General features: G+C 51.8%; 4 protein-coding genes across 4 annotated transcripts; 1 reads left to right on the top strand and 3 right to left on the bottom strand.

The window, feature by feature from the left end:
• Positions 1–819: 819 nt before the first annotated feature.
• B0T23DRAFT_320291 (Fcf1-domain-containing protein) lies at positions 820–1,979 on the bottom strand (the record flags this gene model as incomplete). Its single annotated transcript, XM_062835163.1, has 3 exons — positions 820–1,258; positions 1,358–1,476; positions 1,575–1,979. The coding sequence occupies 3 exons, from the start codon at positions 1,977–1,979 to the stop codon at positions 820–822; spliced, it is 963 nt and encodes a 320-aa protein (XP_062690399.1).
• A 1,535-nt stretch (positions 1,980–3,514) lies between these two features.
• B0T23DRAFT_321954 (phosphatase 2C-like domain-containing protein) lies at positions 3,515–5,278 on the bottom strand (the record flags this gene model as incomplete). Its single annotated transcript, XM_062835267.1, has 3 exons — positions 3,515–3,567; positions 3,634–4,466; positions 4,635–5,278. The coding sequence occupies 3 exons, from the start codon at positions 5,276–5,278 to the stop codon at positions 3,515–3,517; spliced, it is 1,530 nt and encodes a 509-aa protein (XP_062690398.1).
• Positions 5,279–6,853: 1,575 nt separating this feature from the next.
• B0T23DRAFT_397320 (uncharacterized protein) lies at positions 6,854–11,604 on the bottom strand (the record flags this gene model as incomplete). The annotated part of the gene is made up of 6 exons (XM_062838295.1): positions 6,854–10,195; positions 10,255–10,412; positions 10,470–10,928; positions 10,968–11,114; positions 11,213–11,335; positions 11,589–11,604. The coding sequence occupies 6 exons, from the start codon at positions 11,602–11,604 to the stop codon at positions 6,854–6,856; spliced, it is 4,245 nt and encodes a 1,414-aa protein (XP_062690397.1).
• Positions 11,605–13,143: 1,539 nt separating this feature from the next.
• B0T23DRAFT_406004 (uncharacterized protein) lies at positions 13,144–14,888 on the top strand (the record flags this gene model as incomplete). The annotated part of the gene is made up of 7 exons (XM_062839069.1): positions 13,144–13,173; positions 13,320–13,471; positions 13,532–13,536; positions 13,950–14,017; positions 14,186–14,265; positions 14,453–14,481; positions 14,707–14,888. The coding sequence occupies 7 exons, from the start codon at positions 13,144–13,146 to the stop codon at positions 14,886–14,888; spliced, it is 546 nt and encodes a 181-aa protein (XP_062690396.1).
• Positions 14,889–15,000: the final 112 nt, after the last annotated feature.

Below are 15,000 nucleotides of genomic sequence, written 5' to 3'. Positions count from 1 at the left end.
GGCGGACGTACCATAACAGCCTGAAAAATCTCAGTATGGTCGGTTTGCAGGATCAGGTTCGTGGGATTGCGGAAATTCGCTTGTTTACGAAGAAAAGACAGCTGCAAACAGTCTACATCTGGCTACCGCATCCTCCTTCACTACCTCTTCCCCCCCTTTTTTTTCTTTTCTTTTTCTTCCAGTGTTAATGTACGCCCACAATCTGGTAGGTATAGCAAGCAGCGCTTGACCTCCTCTGGTATACAAAGCGAGCGCCAGCAGGGTTAAAAATCGACCCGTCCGTTCACAGCTAGTGTAACAGCCCAGAATCAGCCTGCGTTGACCTTGTGAACATTAGTGGGGATATTCTATTCGATCCAGCCCTACCTGAAAAGAGCGCCTTCGAGATACACGTATGTATGTAAACATAACGAACCATATATCATAGGTAGACCCTTTCAACCCTTGGGCCTGAGATTTCTCCCCATTCACCTATCTTGGCGACATTTCTGTCACACATCCTTACCAACAGGAAGCTCTCCTTCTCCGCCGTCCCCCTTCCTGCTTCTGGCCCGCATTGGGCAATGTCAGATCTCCCGTCCTTGTTCAACGGTTGTAGGATCGGCAATCTGTAATCCGAACAGTAGCGAACAAGACAAGCCTGTGCGTCAATAGATATCTGCATGCTAGTATCGTATGAGTAGGTAATGGTGGTGGTGCTCGGGTTGACGGGAGTCAATTCCAAGGGTCTTTGTCGTAGCTGAGTCACCTCCAGCCATAAACCCTGAGATCATGGACCCTATGTAACCCGTTTAATCAACAGTTCATTGAACCCCTGATTCAGTCCTCCTTGACACCAGCCGCTGTCGTCTCCGCTGACTGCTCCCCGGCACCACCCCCACCCTCCGCGGCGCCGCCGGCGGTTTTCCTACGACGCTTCCGCTTAGCCTTGCCCTCAGCTGTCGAATCCGCATTCGTCTCCGAGGGTTTCTTCGGCCTTTGTGGATCTGAGGGCGATTTCTTCTTCTTGTCGTCTTCCTTCTTGGCTTTCTTCATCGCCAGGGGATTTGGCTGTTTGGGACCATAGTTCTTCTTCTTCTTTTTCTTCTCCTTCTGTTCCTGTTCCGCGGAACCAGTTGCATCTGTCGATTTCTCCTTGTTGACTTCTTGACCCTGGCCACCCTCGCCCTCGCTGTCAGGATCGCCTTCGGAGTCTTCTTTTTCGTCGCCATCTTCTCTCTTTCTCTTTAGTGACCTTCTGATAATGCCATCCTTGAACCTGTGGAAGTGTGTTAGTATTGCCGAGGGGGGGGGGGGGGGGGGGGGGGGGTTCGCGAACGGATGTTTGATGGTTGGTTGACTGGTGATTGATGCTTACTTTTGACGTTCCTCCCTGTCTCTGATTTGCTGTGATGCCTCGGACATGGGCTCGAGAATCATGACACTCCTGCGGCAATACATCAGTGGCGTAGGCACCACCGACCTCAACCTGTGCCGCTGTTGAACCAAAGCAAATTAGCAAACGCCAATGTTTACCCATCAAAGAGCTCCATTCCACCAAGAACATCCTGTTCCACTAAGCACCAATTACTTACCAACCACTCATCATTGGTCGCCACCACATAGCGAAATTTATTCTGCCCTTTGCCCTTGGGGTCCACGACTGAGAGCATGCACTCGCGCTCAGTAAGGGGGTCCTGGTCCATCAGATGGCCGCAGCGTCTCCTCTCGAAGGTCTTGGCGCGCTCGATGGCGGCTGGGACGTTCGGGTCCCGGTCCGGGCCGGGCTTGTTCTTTGCGTAGAGGGCGCGGATGCAGCACTGGGTGATCATGGGCTTGATGTCCTTGGTGTTGAGCGTCTTCTGGAACAAGTTCATGATGTCGAGCTTGACCGTGTCGAGCACGATGTCGCTGGTCAGAAGCAGCTGGTAGGGCTGGCGGAAGCCGAGCTGCTCGAACGAGCGCATCAGCTTCTTGTAGGCCTTCCTGCTCTTGCCCATTGTGAGACTGTTGCCGTGATTGTGGTCGGGTTACGTATTTTGGATTGGACGGTGAGAGCGTGGTTGTCGCCGAGATGGATGATCAGCCGAATCGACTTATAGGGAGACTGAAAGAGAGAAAAAAAAAAAAAAAAAAAAAAAAAAAAAAAAAAAAAAGTAAGATGTTATGATGGTAGTGAGGTGAGATAGGATGCTTTTCCTCGATGAAGGCCCACCCTCGTCTGTCGGTTCGGTTTGATGTGGAAAGCAAAACCAAGAGGCGACAAGAGGAGACCTAAAAAAATGGCCAGAATCCCACAGGAAACAACAAAAAAGGATGCCAAGCTCGTTCGTAGTCGAATCTCGAAACCTTCTTTACAAAAGGACACGAGAGATCGGTCCAGTTGTCGGTGTTTGGTCCAATCTGCCCTTCACTGCGAGCTCATAGACTTTTAAACCGACTTGCTCGAAAAATTTCCAGGCAGGCAATTGGCCCAGGGTATTCAGAAAGATTTAGTTGGTCCGAGCATACCTAGTGCGGCCCCCATTGTGGAAAAGCATCGAAAAGCCCCACAACCTCAACCTGGTCCAACCTAGCTGCAGCCCCAAACCTGAGTTGACAGTACCCCTACGTGGGCTGAAGGCCAGATATGCCCGGTGGGTAGGTATGTACAAGTACACATTCCATACCCGCGAAATAGAAGTTCGTTGGCTCGGTACTTGCAGAGGGCCTTTTCCGTATTACTTTCAGACTGGTAGGGCGGCATTCCAGGCCTCAACAGCATCTGGTTCGTTACCTACGTAGTATTACCTACTGTAAACGGAGTTTTGGTTCATGCCCGTTGCAAGTCTCGCGCTAACAAACCTCTGAGGGTTGATCTATGTACGCAGTATACTGTAGTGTATCTACTTGTCAGCCGCACTGATCTAATAGCCCACGTGCGAAACACCACACCCCGTTCCCGTCACCGGAAGCACGATGGATCGTTGGGTTGCACCAAAGTTACAGGGACCTTGGATCCGGGATGGATTGTGCCGTTTATAATCAACTAACCGTTGTAAATGTGGTAGATGAACACAAAAGGTCCAAATATTTCTCCTTTGGAATCTGTGTAATACCACCATTCCCAGAAAAGCAGGAACTGGAACTGTAATGTAGCTAATAAAGTTTTTCTGCCCATGTTAACCCACACCGGACGCCGCCTTCATAAAGCTCCTAACCCATCCTCGATGTCGCTTGCCTTCCTCCACTCCGCCCACCATGAGGTTTCTCGCTTGGAAACTCAACACCCTGAGATGTATCCTCAGAACACCAATGTGTACGTAGAGATTGCAACATGATGAACATACAACCCAAGAGAAGCCGCTCAAAAGTAACTAAGTAAAACTGGGACTTTCTGGAAAATCCATGCGTCTCCGGTAAAACAGCCATTCCTTACCATTCCCCTTTTGTCCCGCCCCTCCAAAGAACCCAACAAAAGAAACCCGTATCTATAATTCTACCTCGACAGCGAAACGAAGAAAAGCAACTAGAAATGTTCCAACAGTAATGATCATCAGTCGTTCCTTTTGCAAATGGCTGCGATGACGCTGATATCGTCTGGCTTGCCTGTCGCGCATTCCATATCAGTTACGTCTGCCGAGTGTGTAGAGTTGGGAAGGATGTGAGACTTACCGCCTTCACTGGCAAGACCTTCTTCAATAGCATGTTCCATGAATGGACTCTCCGCGTACGGATCCAAAGCAATGGCTTTTGCGGCTTCCATCAATTCCTCCGCCACGAATCCCATCATGCCAGCATCATTGTCCAGCACGGTCCCCCGTAGAACGCCCTTGCTCACTTTTACTTCGCCCGCCCGCCATTTCTCCATGCACTCACAGACCTTCTCCGAGATCTCATGCGACCAAAGGTTGTCAATAACACCATCCGACATGGCTAGTATAACATCTCCCTCTTGTATTGGTACCTCGTCCACCACTGCGATTGTACGGGGTGTGTCGGGACTGTTGGTGCCCAGTTGACGCGGGCAATCGAACCAATGCCACTGCTCAGTCGACTTGTACACGATTTCGCGTGTCGACGGCCGCACAACCATCACCTGCGAGTCGCCAAGGTTGGTGACGTAAAGCAGCGGCTCCACATCGCTTCCTCCGCTGTTGTCCAGCTTCTCGGTCTCGCCCTGTACTTTAGCATGGCCAGCGCTATCGGTGCTCTGATAAGATGGCCGATCCCCATCTGTCAGGTTCGTGGCACCTCCACTTGCGGAACCCTTGTCAGACTCAGCAACGTCCTGACCAGGTTCTCCCAGCTTGCGACGGTAATGTAGCTGTGCGCCCGCAACTGTCGTCGTGCCTTGCCAGTCGTTCGGTGATGCCGTCGCTTCCATTGTTTGTTCGTACGCTTGTTGTAGATATGCGATCGGGTCGGGGCGGTAAGTGTCGCCTTGTCGTACGGCGTCCTCGAACACTGCGCTGGCCCAAAAGTGCAATATTAGTCGGGACCAGAGGCTGTATGCGCAACCGGGTTGATGTCGGTTAGCAATCTGCAAGTGACTCTCCCATCCCCGGGCGACCGGGACGGTAAGTGACGTGGAAGAATTCCCAGCACTGTAACGGAGGGCCGAAAGAAAAAGTTTGACAAGAGGAAAAGGGCACGATTTGAGGAATAGAACTCACCCAGCATGCCCTCGGGGTCGTGTACTCCATGCGCCCACGCCGTCGTTTGCGCAAACAAAGTATTTGCTGGCAAATACAGCATCGTCGCCGTTGGTGTAACCTCGTATCAACTTCCCGTTGACATAAGCCGCGCGGCGATCTCGACTGCGATCATGCGTACTGAGAGGGTCGCTGAAAGAACCGGAGGGTGGCGAGAGGAATGGTGGTGGGAAAGGGCGAGGCGGTCGCTTTGCGTATAGACCAATGCCCGTGTCGAAGCGGAAGGGAAGCTTAGGTAGCTCTTCCTCGGTGATTCCGTCCTCGTGGAGTCCAGCAGGTGACTGTTCATCATGACCAGCTTCTTCGAGGCCAGGAAGCGTTGGCGTTGGCGAAGTAGAGGCTTCACGAGCAATCGTGGGAGAGGGACTGGCGCGGCTTGTGTCGTTGTCGGCGGGATGAAACGATGCCGGCCCCGTCAAGAAGCCGGCACGCTGTTGTTGCCATTGAGGGTGCCATTGCCATTGCGCAACGACTCGTAATCGTGGTCCCGCCCTCAGGTTTTGAAGTGTGTGGTTTGCGACAGAAGACGAGAGTAAGAGGGGCACAGCGCCCCACGGGCTTGCGTGTGGTATCGAGGCCAGCAGTCGGGGAGGTAGTCTCCTCATCCCAGTGGCGCGCGGTCGAACTGATTTATGGTGATGCTGAGGAGCAGCATCCGAGGAGAGAGGAAGAGGCCCCGAGGAGGAGGGGTGTGAAGAAAGAGGAAAAAGAATGAAGGCTCCAAGCAAAGTGCGCACGGTATTGATTCTCTCACTGTCAAGGAACCGACGGAGAGCAGCTGATGAGTCGAAAGACAAGGGAAAGAGCGGCTGAGCCAGAAGGCATGGAAACTTTAGGTTGGTGAGGACTGGTGGTTTCCAGATTTCTTGCCCTTTTGGGGTGCCTGGAGGGACGATTACAGGCTCGGCAGGCAGGACTCTGCATTCCCTTCCGTTACCTGGGTACCTCTAGAGGTGGTACCGCAACAGCCTGTACAAGGGTCCTTATCTTATCGTACATGAAGCCTCCCTCACCTGGGGCTTCTGCGCTACTGCGCAAGCACATGTAGCCAAAAGCTTACTATGTATGTAAGATTCTCGCCATGCTAATAATACCACCGAACGGGATTATTCACCGGAACATCGGGAATCCTTCCAGGTGTTCTATGGTACGTAACTATAATCCAAATCTGTACGGTACGTGGGCCGTCGCCGTGTACCGCGTAGCATGTAGGTCTGTAGTTCAAGCAGATCGTTTCTGACGGGAGACCCCACTGTTAACGTTACCTGGTATCATTGGTTATGCTCAGCAAGGTTGGGACTCGGGCAATATAAGCTAAAATGTTGTCGTGCAATATCGTCCGATATATAAATACTATCCATCATCATTGAAACATACCTTGAAACAGCTCAGTCAGGGTCGGCATCTTGGGTGTGATGATGTTATATAAGTGCAGCCGTTATGCGAAATGGAATGACCATTTATTTCACATGGGATTGGGAACGCCCGTTAACCTGACCTGACTCGCTTGATCGACATTAGACCAAAGGCATATTCACGACTTTTCCCGACTAAATTTTACACTGGCTAAGTAGTTCCAATTCCCGGATGACGGACGCGTCTTATGGGATCCAAAGGTCAAAGATTGAGTTCCCTGATCACCCCCTACAAGATAACCTGAGACTATTCCAAGACGTGTGTACCTTGCCATGCTCCAAGGCTTCCTGATGATATAACTCAAAACTCTCCAGAGCCAGTGGGAACAAAGACAAGCGTATGACAGATAACAAGAACAAATTATTAGTATTCGACACAACTGTAGCAAGGTTTCAAACCCATCCTAACCAACACGCCATGACTTATGCAAATCTGACAATGATACCAACAGCCGAGGATTTCCCAACCTGCAAATAAGCCAGGTGACTTGTACAATTCCCAGGTCATCTATTACTAACCCCCAAACCCCACGCCCATACGAGTAATAGCCATTCCAAACAACCTTACGCCAAACAATGTACCAAAAAAAGGAAAAAAGAAATATTGCAAGTTCGAACAAGTACTCGCCTCCGTTTAATTCTAACCCACACACGTCTCGCCTAAAATCTCAACTGTCCTCCAAGCCTAAAATGCCTGACCCTAATATTGTAGGTGACCTGGTGTTATCGGCCTGTCGGGCACTACACCTGGCACATGATGACCATTCAATGTCGACCGAAGAACGGAAATTGAGCCTGGCCATTCTGACCACCAACTTTGTAGCTTGAAGGAGACTGAAGAGGGTACGAACCATGTGGCGTATCCGTGGGAGGACCTACCCCCACGGCGCTGCCTCCTCCGTGTCCTGCGGCAGTGGGGTCACCGAGGGCATATGAGCTGCGCTGCGCCAGGAGCTCGGAGCGAGGTCTAGCCTGTCGGGATTCGTAACCATTGTCAGGCTGTAGAGGCTGACTACGCCCCGTATGAACCGTGTACACGTTATCCAAGCCACTCATATCGAATTTGTACACCGAAGCAGCACCGTTGCTCACCACATTTGGGTTGAAATGCCCAGAAAAAAAATGTGCCTGCTGTTGGGCAAATGCAGCCTGCTGCGCTACCCGTTGTGCTTGTTGGTTTTGCTCTCGTTGTCTCTGGTCAATGGCGTGCGCAACAGCTTGACCACTTACTCCTTGCCTCATGTGCGCTCTTTCTCTTTCCCTTTGTTGTATCGCACCTACGAGGCCGCTTTTGGGTTGGGGTTCACTCTTATTGCTGGCCATCGCAATCAATGGGGTTCCAGTGGCCCGAGCAACATATTCTTGCTCACGAGCAGATAGATGAGACGAGACCTCAGCACTCGACAGAACGGCTACCGGGCCACGGCTTGCAGGGCGCCCTGACGAGAGTAGTTCGGCAGAATTGTGTCTTGAGTGCGCACCGCCGTGGACGCCGGGTCGTCTTAGGGGCGAGGAAGGGGCTGTTGCTCTCAAGTCGGTGATTGTTTGGGACGACGGGCTGCGTTGATGTACGAATCCGGGAATGGGAGGAGCAGCCGCGCGTTGTTGTACAAACTGTTCGGGAGAAACAGCATTGTGAGCTGCAGTAGCCTTCACACCAGAGCCAGGCTGCCAGGGAACAGTTCGACGGATAGTGTCATCCGAGTCTTGTCGGAAGTGAGAATACGAAGTGCCTGGTCCCGGTGACTTTCTGGCGGTGTTGGGAGAAAAGAACCGGCTTGGTTGTGCGCTGAATTCAGTGGGCTTGGCGGAAGAACTTTTCATGGCCGAATAGTTGAAAGTTGGTCCAAAATTGATGTTAATCCCAAGGTCAGCCTTCCCACTGCTGCTGCCATTTGCGTCATGTGGGGAAACGGAGGTATCACCAACGACTTTCAAAATTCCAGCACGTGGTCGTTCTCGGTCTGCTGATTCCTGTGTGTCCGTGGATCTATGGGTGCTTGCGTAGTCCGGGCTCGCTGTAGATGCAGCGTCAATGGAACGGCTGTCCGAATAACTTTGCACGCTGTTTTTTCGTTCAAGCATAGTTAACCACAGATTGGCGTCTTCGACTTGTTGGTGAAGGCCTCCGGCACTGCACCCCGACCGAACGGGCAGTGACGAGACAGAGTCTTCAGATAAGCGACGTAAGGCTGGCGATCCTGGAGGAAGAGGTTTCCTGGTTACCGGTGGGGATCTTCCTGGCATATTGGATCGCGGCGATCCTTGGCTATGAGGTGGGGTACGTCGGCCCTCAGTTGTTGATCCCGGGAAACTCGTCATTGGGGGAGTGCCGCGGCCGCTGGCTGGATTATCGACAGAATGGGTAAGCGAAGCCGTCGAGGGGTTTTGAGGCGATTTCATGTGCGGCGATGTAAGCCCTGGGGAGGGACCGGAGGGGCCGTTGTTCGTCGTCGAAGGTGATGTTAGAGCTTCACGAGTTCCAATAAAATTAGCATTCATCCTCATTGGTTTGACGCTGGCTTGTGGCTGTACCGCTGGTTGCCCTTGTGATTGGCCTCTGCCTTGTTCAGGGTATCTGTCAAATTCGTTTGGGACCGCATCCGAAGGCAAACCGCCTGCTGTGGCTATCTGCGATAACGTGGTGTTTGACAAACGATTGTGTGCTCTGCGCATCTCGGGTGAATGGTATGGCTTTTGTTGCGGTCGAGAGCCTGCACCATGCGAAAAGGCCGGTGGCGCGTTAACCGGCTCTGGTGCCTGCATCCGTTGGATCTCCTGGAGGTCGTTGGTCAATTGGCTCCTCACGGCACTCTCATCCTCTGAGCTGACTCTTTCGGGAGTAGATGCCAAATCGCTAGCAAAGGTCCTGGCGCGCTCAGGGCCTCGCATACTGGGCTGCGGGGCTCCGGGACCATCCAATTCATGGGCCGATGCGGCATGAGCAAGTTGTGTATCAGAGATGTTGCGGGAATGACGAGGATGCCCGGCCATTGTCGATGGTACGGGCTCCCGATTGGGATCCGGCGGCGCCGAGTCCGTTCTCTGGGAGGGCCTGGACAGCGAGAGAGACCGAGATGATCTAACGGGACCGGCCTCCTCCGAAAAACCTACACGTGGCTTAGAAGAGGACGCTGGATTCTGGCCAAAGCTTAAGCGCTTGCTACTGCGACTCGCGCTTCGACTGTGACTCGTAGGTGCATCTTCGACGGCATTCATACGCTGCCCTGTCAGTTCCTTCATTTTCTTCTTCCACTGCTGCTCGGTCCACGCCGAGCTCCCGTCAGTTAAAATTAGACCGCTGACATCGAGAAGTTCCAAATACCCATATCGTTTGTGCTTGGGCATGGCAAACATCAGAGAACGTGGGTCTAGCACGCTAGCAACTAGGCGGCCAGGGCGGCCGTATAGTGCAAAAGTATCCCACGTGGGAAACAAAAATCGGAGTAACATCTCGAAACCGGAGACGGCGGGGTGGACCTCAGGCATGATGAAGACGAAGCCCTCTGTCGACGATGGCGGTTCCGAGTGGATGGTGATGCTTCCCTCGATCTTGACGAGTGCCGATCCATCAATCAACGCCTTTGCCTGCGGGTAAATGGCATACGCTGCGTAGGCGTCGGTGATAGATGCAATGGGCTTCGAGTGCTTCTTCTTCTTCTCTGCGTCCTTTTTCGAGTCGTAGAACTTGATTTGGCCCTTCAGTACTGGACCGTGAGAGCGATCATAAGGGGAGCGCTTCTTAAACTCCTTCTGGGCTTTTTGAACTTCTTTCTCGCTCGGAGGCTCAATGACACACCAGCAGCGTCGCCAAGGGACACCAGCTCCAAATCTGACCCGCACCCATTCTTGGACAGGTGCTCTCGCTCGTTCCATGATGACGCCGATGTTATTTAGGGATTTCCCCTTTCCAGCTATCAGGGCCCCCGTATAAGCCTCCTGGAGGGTGGATTGCTCAAAGATGGCCAACCGTATGCCGGACGTCCATTGGATCAAAGAATGATGCGAGTTGAAATGCAGCAGATATCGGTTCCTCCCAGCAGTGCTGATGCTGAGAATGTTCTGGAGGGGCTGTTCGTCGCTTGATCTTGTCGGAAGCGATTCAATCTACATACTTAGTTAAGATGAAAGTAAGGCCAGGAGGCATCAGCAAAATTATCACGTACCATTTTGATGGAAGCGTCTGTGAGGTTGATGAACTTGGGGAGGACTTCACCGTCTTCTCCGGCGGCATCAAGCTCGGCAGCATCCCAAAGAGACAGAACTGTGCCCACCAATTGGGCAAAGCACTCTGTCCATGTTCGGTCCGGATTCGGTCTCCCCTCTGATCGGGGTTAGCTGAAATTATACAGAGTATGGAGCGAAGGTACAACAAACGCACTAATATCCTGGTCATCCAACTTCAGGAAATATCCTTCCTGATACAACTTGTTCGCATGACTGCTGAGTAAAGCAAAGATGGGCTGGAGCTCCGGAATGATTTCCTCGTTGCTTTCCATGAGGGGCTGCTGCGAGGACAATACCATAGACAAGGGTCGTGAATTGCTCCGTCGTTTCCCCGTAACACTTTGTGCGAATGGATCGTTGACAGGCGTGGTAGAGCTGGCGACGGCGGGCTCTGGTACTTTATCAAAGATAGGCGACGGTCTGTCGGGTGAGGGCTCGCGGGAGTCTCGAAGTTGAGGTGGTGATGGAGCGGGAGTTGGAAGGGAAACGGTCGGGGAATATGGTTTGGGGTCAGAGTCGTCACGGATACGGAGATCGTTAGGGGGTGACGGCGCAGGCGTCGGGGTCTTTGAATCCCTGTGGAGTGCCGAGAATTGGGATATAAACGAGAAGACTTTGTATGACGTGCCAGTAGTCAGTATTAATAACGTACGAGATTTGCGCATCCGGACACCCATGTACAGTCGAAGCAATGGCTGGGGAGCGGAAATCAGCCCTGACGCAAACGCCGTGGGATGTACGGAGTCACAGCGGCGATCCAGCGAGCTCGGGTGATAGGTAGGGCGAAGAGGGAAAAGAACTGTAGCCAAGTCTAACCCAGATGCCCGCCCAGCACTCTTGTTGCGGGTGACCGGGTTCTAGATTAGGTTGGCGCTGGGCCAACGTGGACACATGCACTCGTGTACTCCCGCTTCTCTTCCACCGTAGGTGCAAGTGGTAGGGGGCTAACGACGAGACATTTGATGGAGCGTGTGAGACCGCTAAGAACGACACGAACAGTGGTGCCGGAGGCCGAAGGAGCTAGGTAGTTGTAGGTGGTGGTAAGAGTGGTGACGATAAGGAATGGGATGAGCTAGATGGACAACAGGAGGTCCGGGAGCTGCGCAGAGGTACCTCTAGCGAGCGGGTGATGGGTATCATTCATTGCCCTCGAGGTGGTGTTGTGGTGGTGATGGTGGTGGTGGAGGCGGCAGCAGATGAAGGGAGAGCAGCTGAGGGGCTGCTGTTGGGGGTGCTGAATCAGGACAATTTGGGGAACATGGTATGTACACACCTCGATTTCGACCCATCTTGTGGCCTCGGGAGGAAGCTAGTACCTAAGACAACTTCAAAGCTTGGTGTGGTTGCTCCGTCGTATAATTTTAAAAACTTCCGATTGCGATGTTCGTGCAACACGGGCCTCCAAAGAGCAAGAGTGCAATATGGAGTTTTATTCCAAAAAAGAAGGAAATAGAAAAAAAAGATTATGAAAAGAATAAAATAAAAATATCCCGGGGTCGTCGTCAAGCCGATTCGGCGAGCAAAATGATGTGGTAATTGAAAGTCGGGAATACGCTGGCCAGCTGAGCAGATGGTGATCTCGGGGTGATCGGGAAGGACGCGCGGCCACAAAAACGCAACGAGAGGAGAAACGTTGACAACCTGAGACGAAGGTTGGAGGAGCAGAGGCGGAACGGGGTCTCTTAGGTTGTTTTGGCGGCCCTGCTTGCTGGAAGTTGTATGGATGGATGCTTTGTGAGCAGCGTATCGAGAAAAAAAACCAAAAATCACAAAAAGAGAGGCGTGGTGCGCCAAGGGTCCAATATACGGAGGGATTCAATGCTCGGGGATGGAGGAGGAGGCTCGGTGTTCTTGGTTATTGATTCTTCTGCTTGCACTGTAACTCCATTGGTAGGTAATGTTGGCGGGTGGGGATGCGGGAGCGTCGGATGGAGATGGTGCTTGCTCTGATTGCGTACGCCGCGCACTTTGGGCACTTGTCTTGTGCTTGGTATGCACTCTACCACGAGCTGTGGCACTCCCGTTTACCTAGTCCGTCCTGTCGCCCTGACCTTTGTGACACCTAGGTGCCTGTCAGCAACGAGAGCGGGAGGTCTTCCGTCAACGGTGTCTATTTCGGTGCCCCCGTCTGGTCTGCTTCGGCCTCACAGGCCCTTCTCCGAGTTTGGGAGCACTGATATGGAGAACCCTAGCTCGTGTGCAGGGTGTAAAGCTCGCCGGCGGCTACTTTGACAGCTTGATTGCGTATCGATTGACCACGCTCGAGTACTGCAGGACCCGACCGTCCGGGTGTTAAGATTCGTGTTGACGCGCTGCTTGCTCGGCCTTGACTCCGAAACGTTCGGCGCTTCGATCAGCTCAAGTCAGCATAGAGTTAGTTCTTGCCTCGGAGTGGTCAGTCTCCTCCCACTGCGTCCTTGTATGGCTCGATTCAACCACCGACAGTCAGCAAGCAATGCCTCAAATTCGTTCTCTGGGATCTGGTGGATGATGTTCGTCGTCGTCACATGGCAGCTTGGCGATGCGAAGTGGATAAGGACCAGCCAAGTCTGGCCAGCTCTCTCGCAGCGGGGTACGTACCTACCTTGCAGGGAATGCTTGAGTTCAGTTGGTGTCTGGGCGATCAGAGTTGATAACAGACACTGACACTCTTCGTCCTCAACATTCGTCCTGCCGATTTTACTGCGGTACAGTAAATAAGGCTCTTAGATCTCTTTTCGGGTAGAGGAAAGAACAAAAAACCGGGGAAAAAGAAAAATCGAGGGTCACGGAGAACAGTTCGTGATCAAAAGGATTGTCAGGGTTGCTTGGCTGGTGTAAGAAAAAGGATGCTACCTTCTTGGATTCTACACTACGCAGTATGTAGTAGATTCTAGTGCCTGGCTGTGTCACTCACAAAGCGGAATGTACCGAGGAGGTCTGGCCGGGCAAGAATGAACGGAGCAAGGACCTGCCTACCTACCTCTACAGACAACGACAAAGGCACCCAAAATCTCATGGACAGACTTCCAAGCCTCTAGCCAAACCTCCCGTCTCGGTAAATCTCCAAGGCCCGAGTGACATGCGCCCAAGCACGCAATCACACAGGCACTTTGCAGCAATTACAAGTGTCTTTCTTAGTACAGTTCGATCTAAAGTCTGGAGATCCTACACAAGGTAAGCCCTTTCTACCTGGATAATATAACTACCTATCGTTCTCTCAACGAAGCCGAAGAGATCGAGTGCGATACACATGGATAGGTCGCACATCGGAATCCAATATGTTGGCTTTACCCCATCTAGATTTTGGCGGGAGCCTCAATTCTGCTGATATTGCCAAGCCACACATGTGCTGTTCCCGGACAATGGAGCTCTATAACAAGGATTCATGGACCGAAGCTACAGAATCTGACTACGGATCGTTCTGGTTGATTCACTAATATAGTGTATTAACTATTTGGCCGTCTCTTCAAGACAGAGAATGGTCGAAGGCCAGAGTTGAACGTCAGGGTCTGAAAGAAACAATCAGACATCCACGGACGGTTGCGAGGCCAAAAACTGACAAGCAAACTTTTGTGTTTGAGGCGCATGGCGCTTCGAGACACACCATCTGTCTTCTTGACTCACAATAATTGAATAGCCCGAGAAACTTGAGTGTGTGGCTGTGTAACCCTCTCAACATCTATCATTACGCGGGTTGGAGTTCCTGGAGGTTTCCGTTTCGTTTGTAATGTGGCCAACGGACACTAGAGAGAATACGAGGCTTCGATGAGACAGGTGGTAGTCAACGCATGTTAGGGTTTATCAAGGTAGGTCGCAACACTACCACCTTTTTAACGACAAAGTCATGTGTATAAGACATGAATACGATTCTATAACAGTGCTACACAGCTCGACAGTGTGGATGCTAACTCGGCAGTGAGATTCAGCAGTCAACTGTTTGGTTTCGCAGGCCTGGACAGAACCTATGTGTACGCAGAGAAGTTTTTGCTTTCATAAGAAGACGTCGTTCAGGTAGCCTTAGTAACCCGTCAACATCAACTAAGCGGCCCTCACATCAATTCAAGGTGTTTTTGTTCGATGATAAAGCTTGGCCCTGACGCGAGTAGACCGATGTCGATTTTTTTGATGTTGTTCGGTTCATACTTAGGCTTTCAGGGCGGTGTCTTTTTTGTGTTTAAGGGAAGGTTAGATGGGTTCCAGTGAGAGTGCTACCAAGCTGACGCTCCTACCAGTAGTACTATGGCACTGTATGTACACATACGTAGGACTCTCACGAACCCAAGTACGTAAGTCATCTATAACTTAAAGCTCGAATCTGCACGCAAGATACACAAACCGAACTTATCAGTGCTATTTCCATGAGTGATATCCAGAGCCAAGGCTAATGCATGACACACAAACATTTCTAGATTACTTCTTGATCTGGATGTGGTTGCTGTCACAGTCCATAGCCAGCAAGTGGCCAGTCATGGCAAGCTTCATTCATCACGATGACACTCCCGCCGTTTGGATTGCAAACTGCCCAAACTCTGATTCCGAACACCTAGTCAATTATGAGCCAAGACACTTTGGTCGACTCCATTGCGGATGATTCGATGACACAATAAGTCGGTACATTCACCTATTAGAGTAACGGGTGATCCGCACATGGTTTACAGAGGTACTTGCCCACCATCCACACACGTGCACTTGAAGCGGATGAA

The sequence above is a fragment of the Neurospora hispaniola genome, assembly GCF_033458365.1.
Source record: "Neurospora hispaniola strain FGSC 10403 chromosome Unknown B0T23scaffold_6, whole genome shotgun sequence".
Lineage (NCBI taxonomy): Eukaryota > Fungi > Ascomycota > Sordariomycetes > Sordariales > Sordariaceae > Neurospora > Neurospora hispaniola.
The sequence above is the reverse complement of the archived record's forward strand: the minus strand, read 5'-3'. Positions and strand labels throughout refer to the sequence as shown.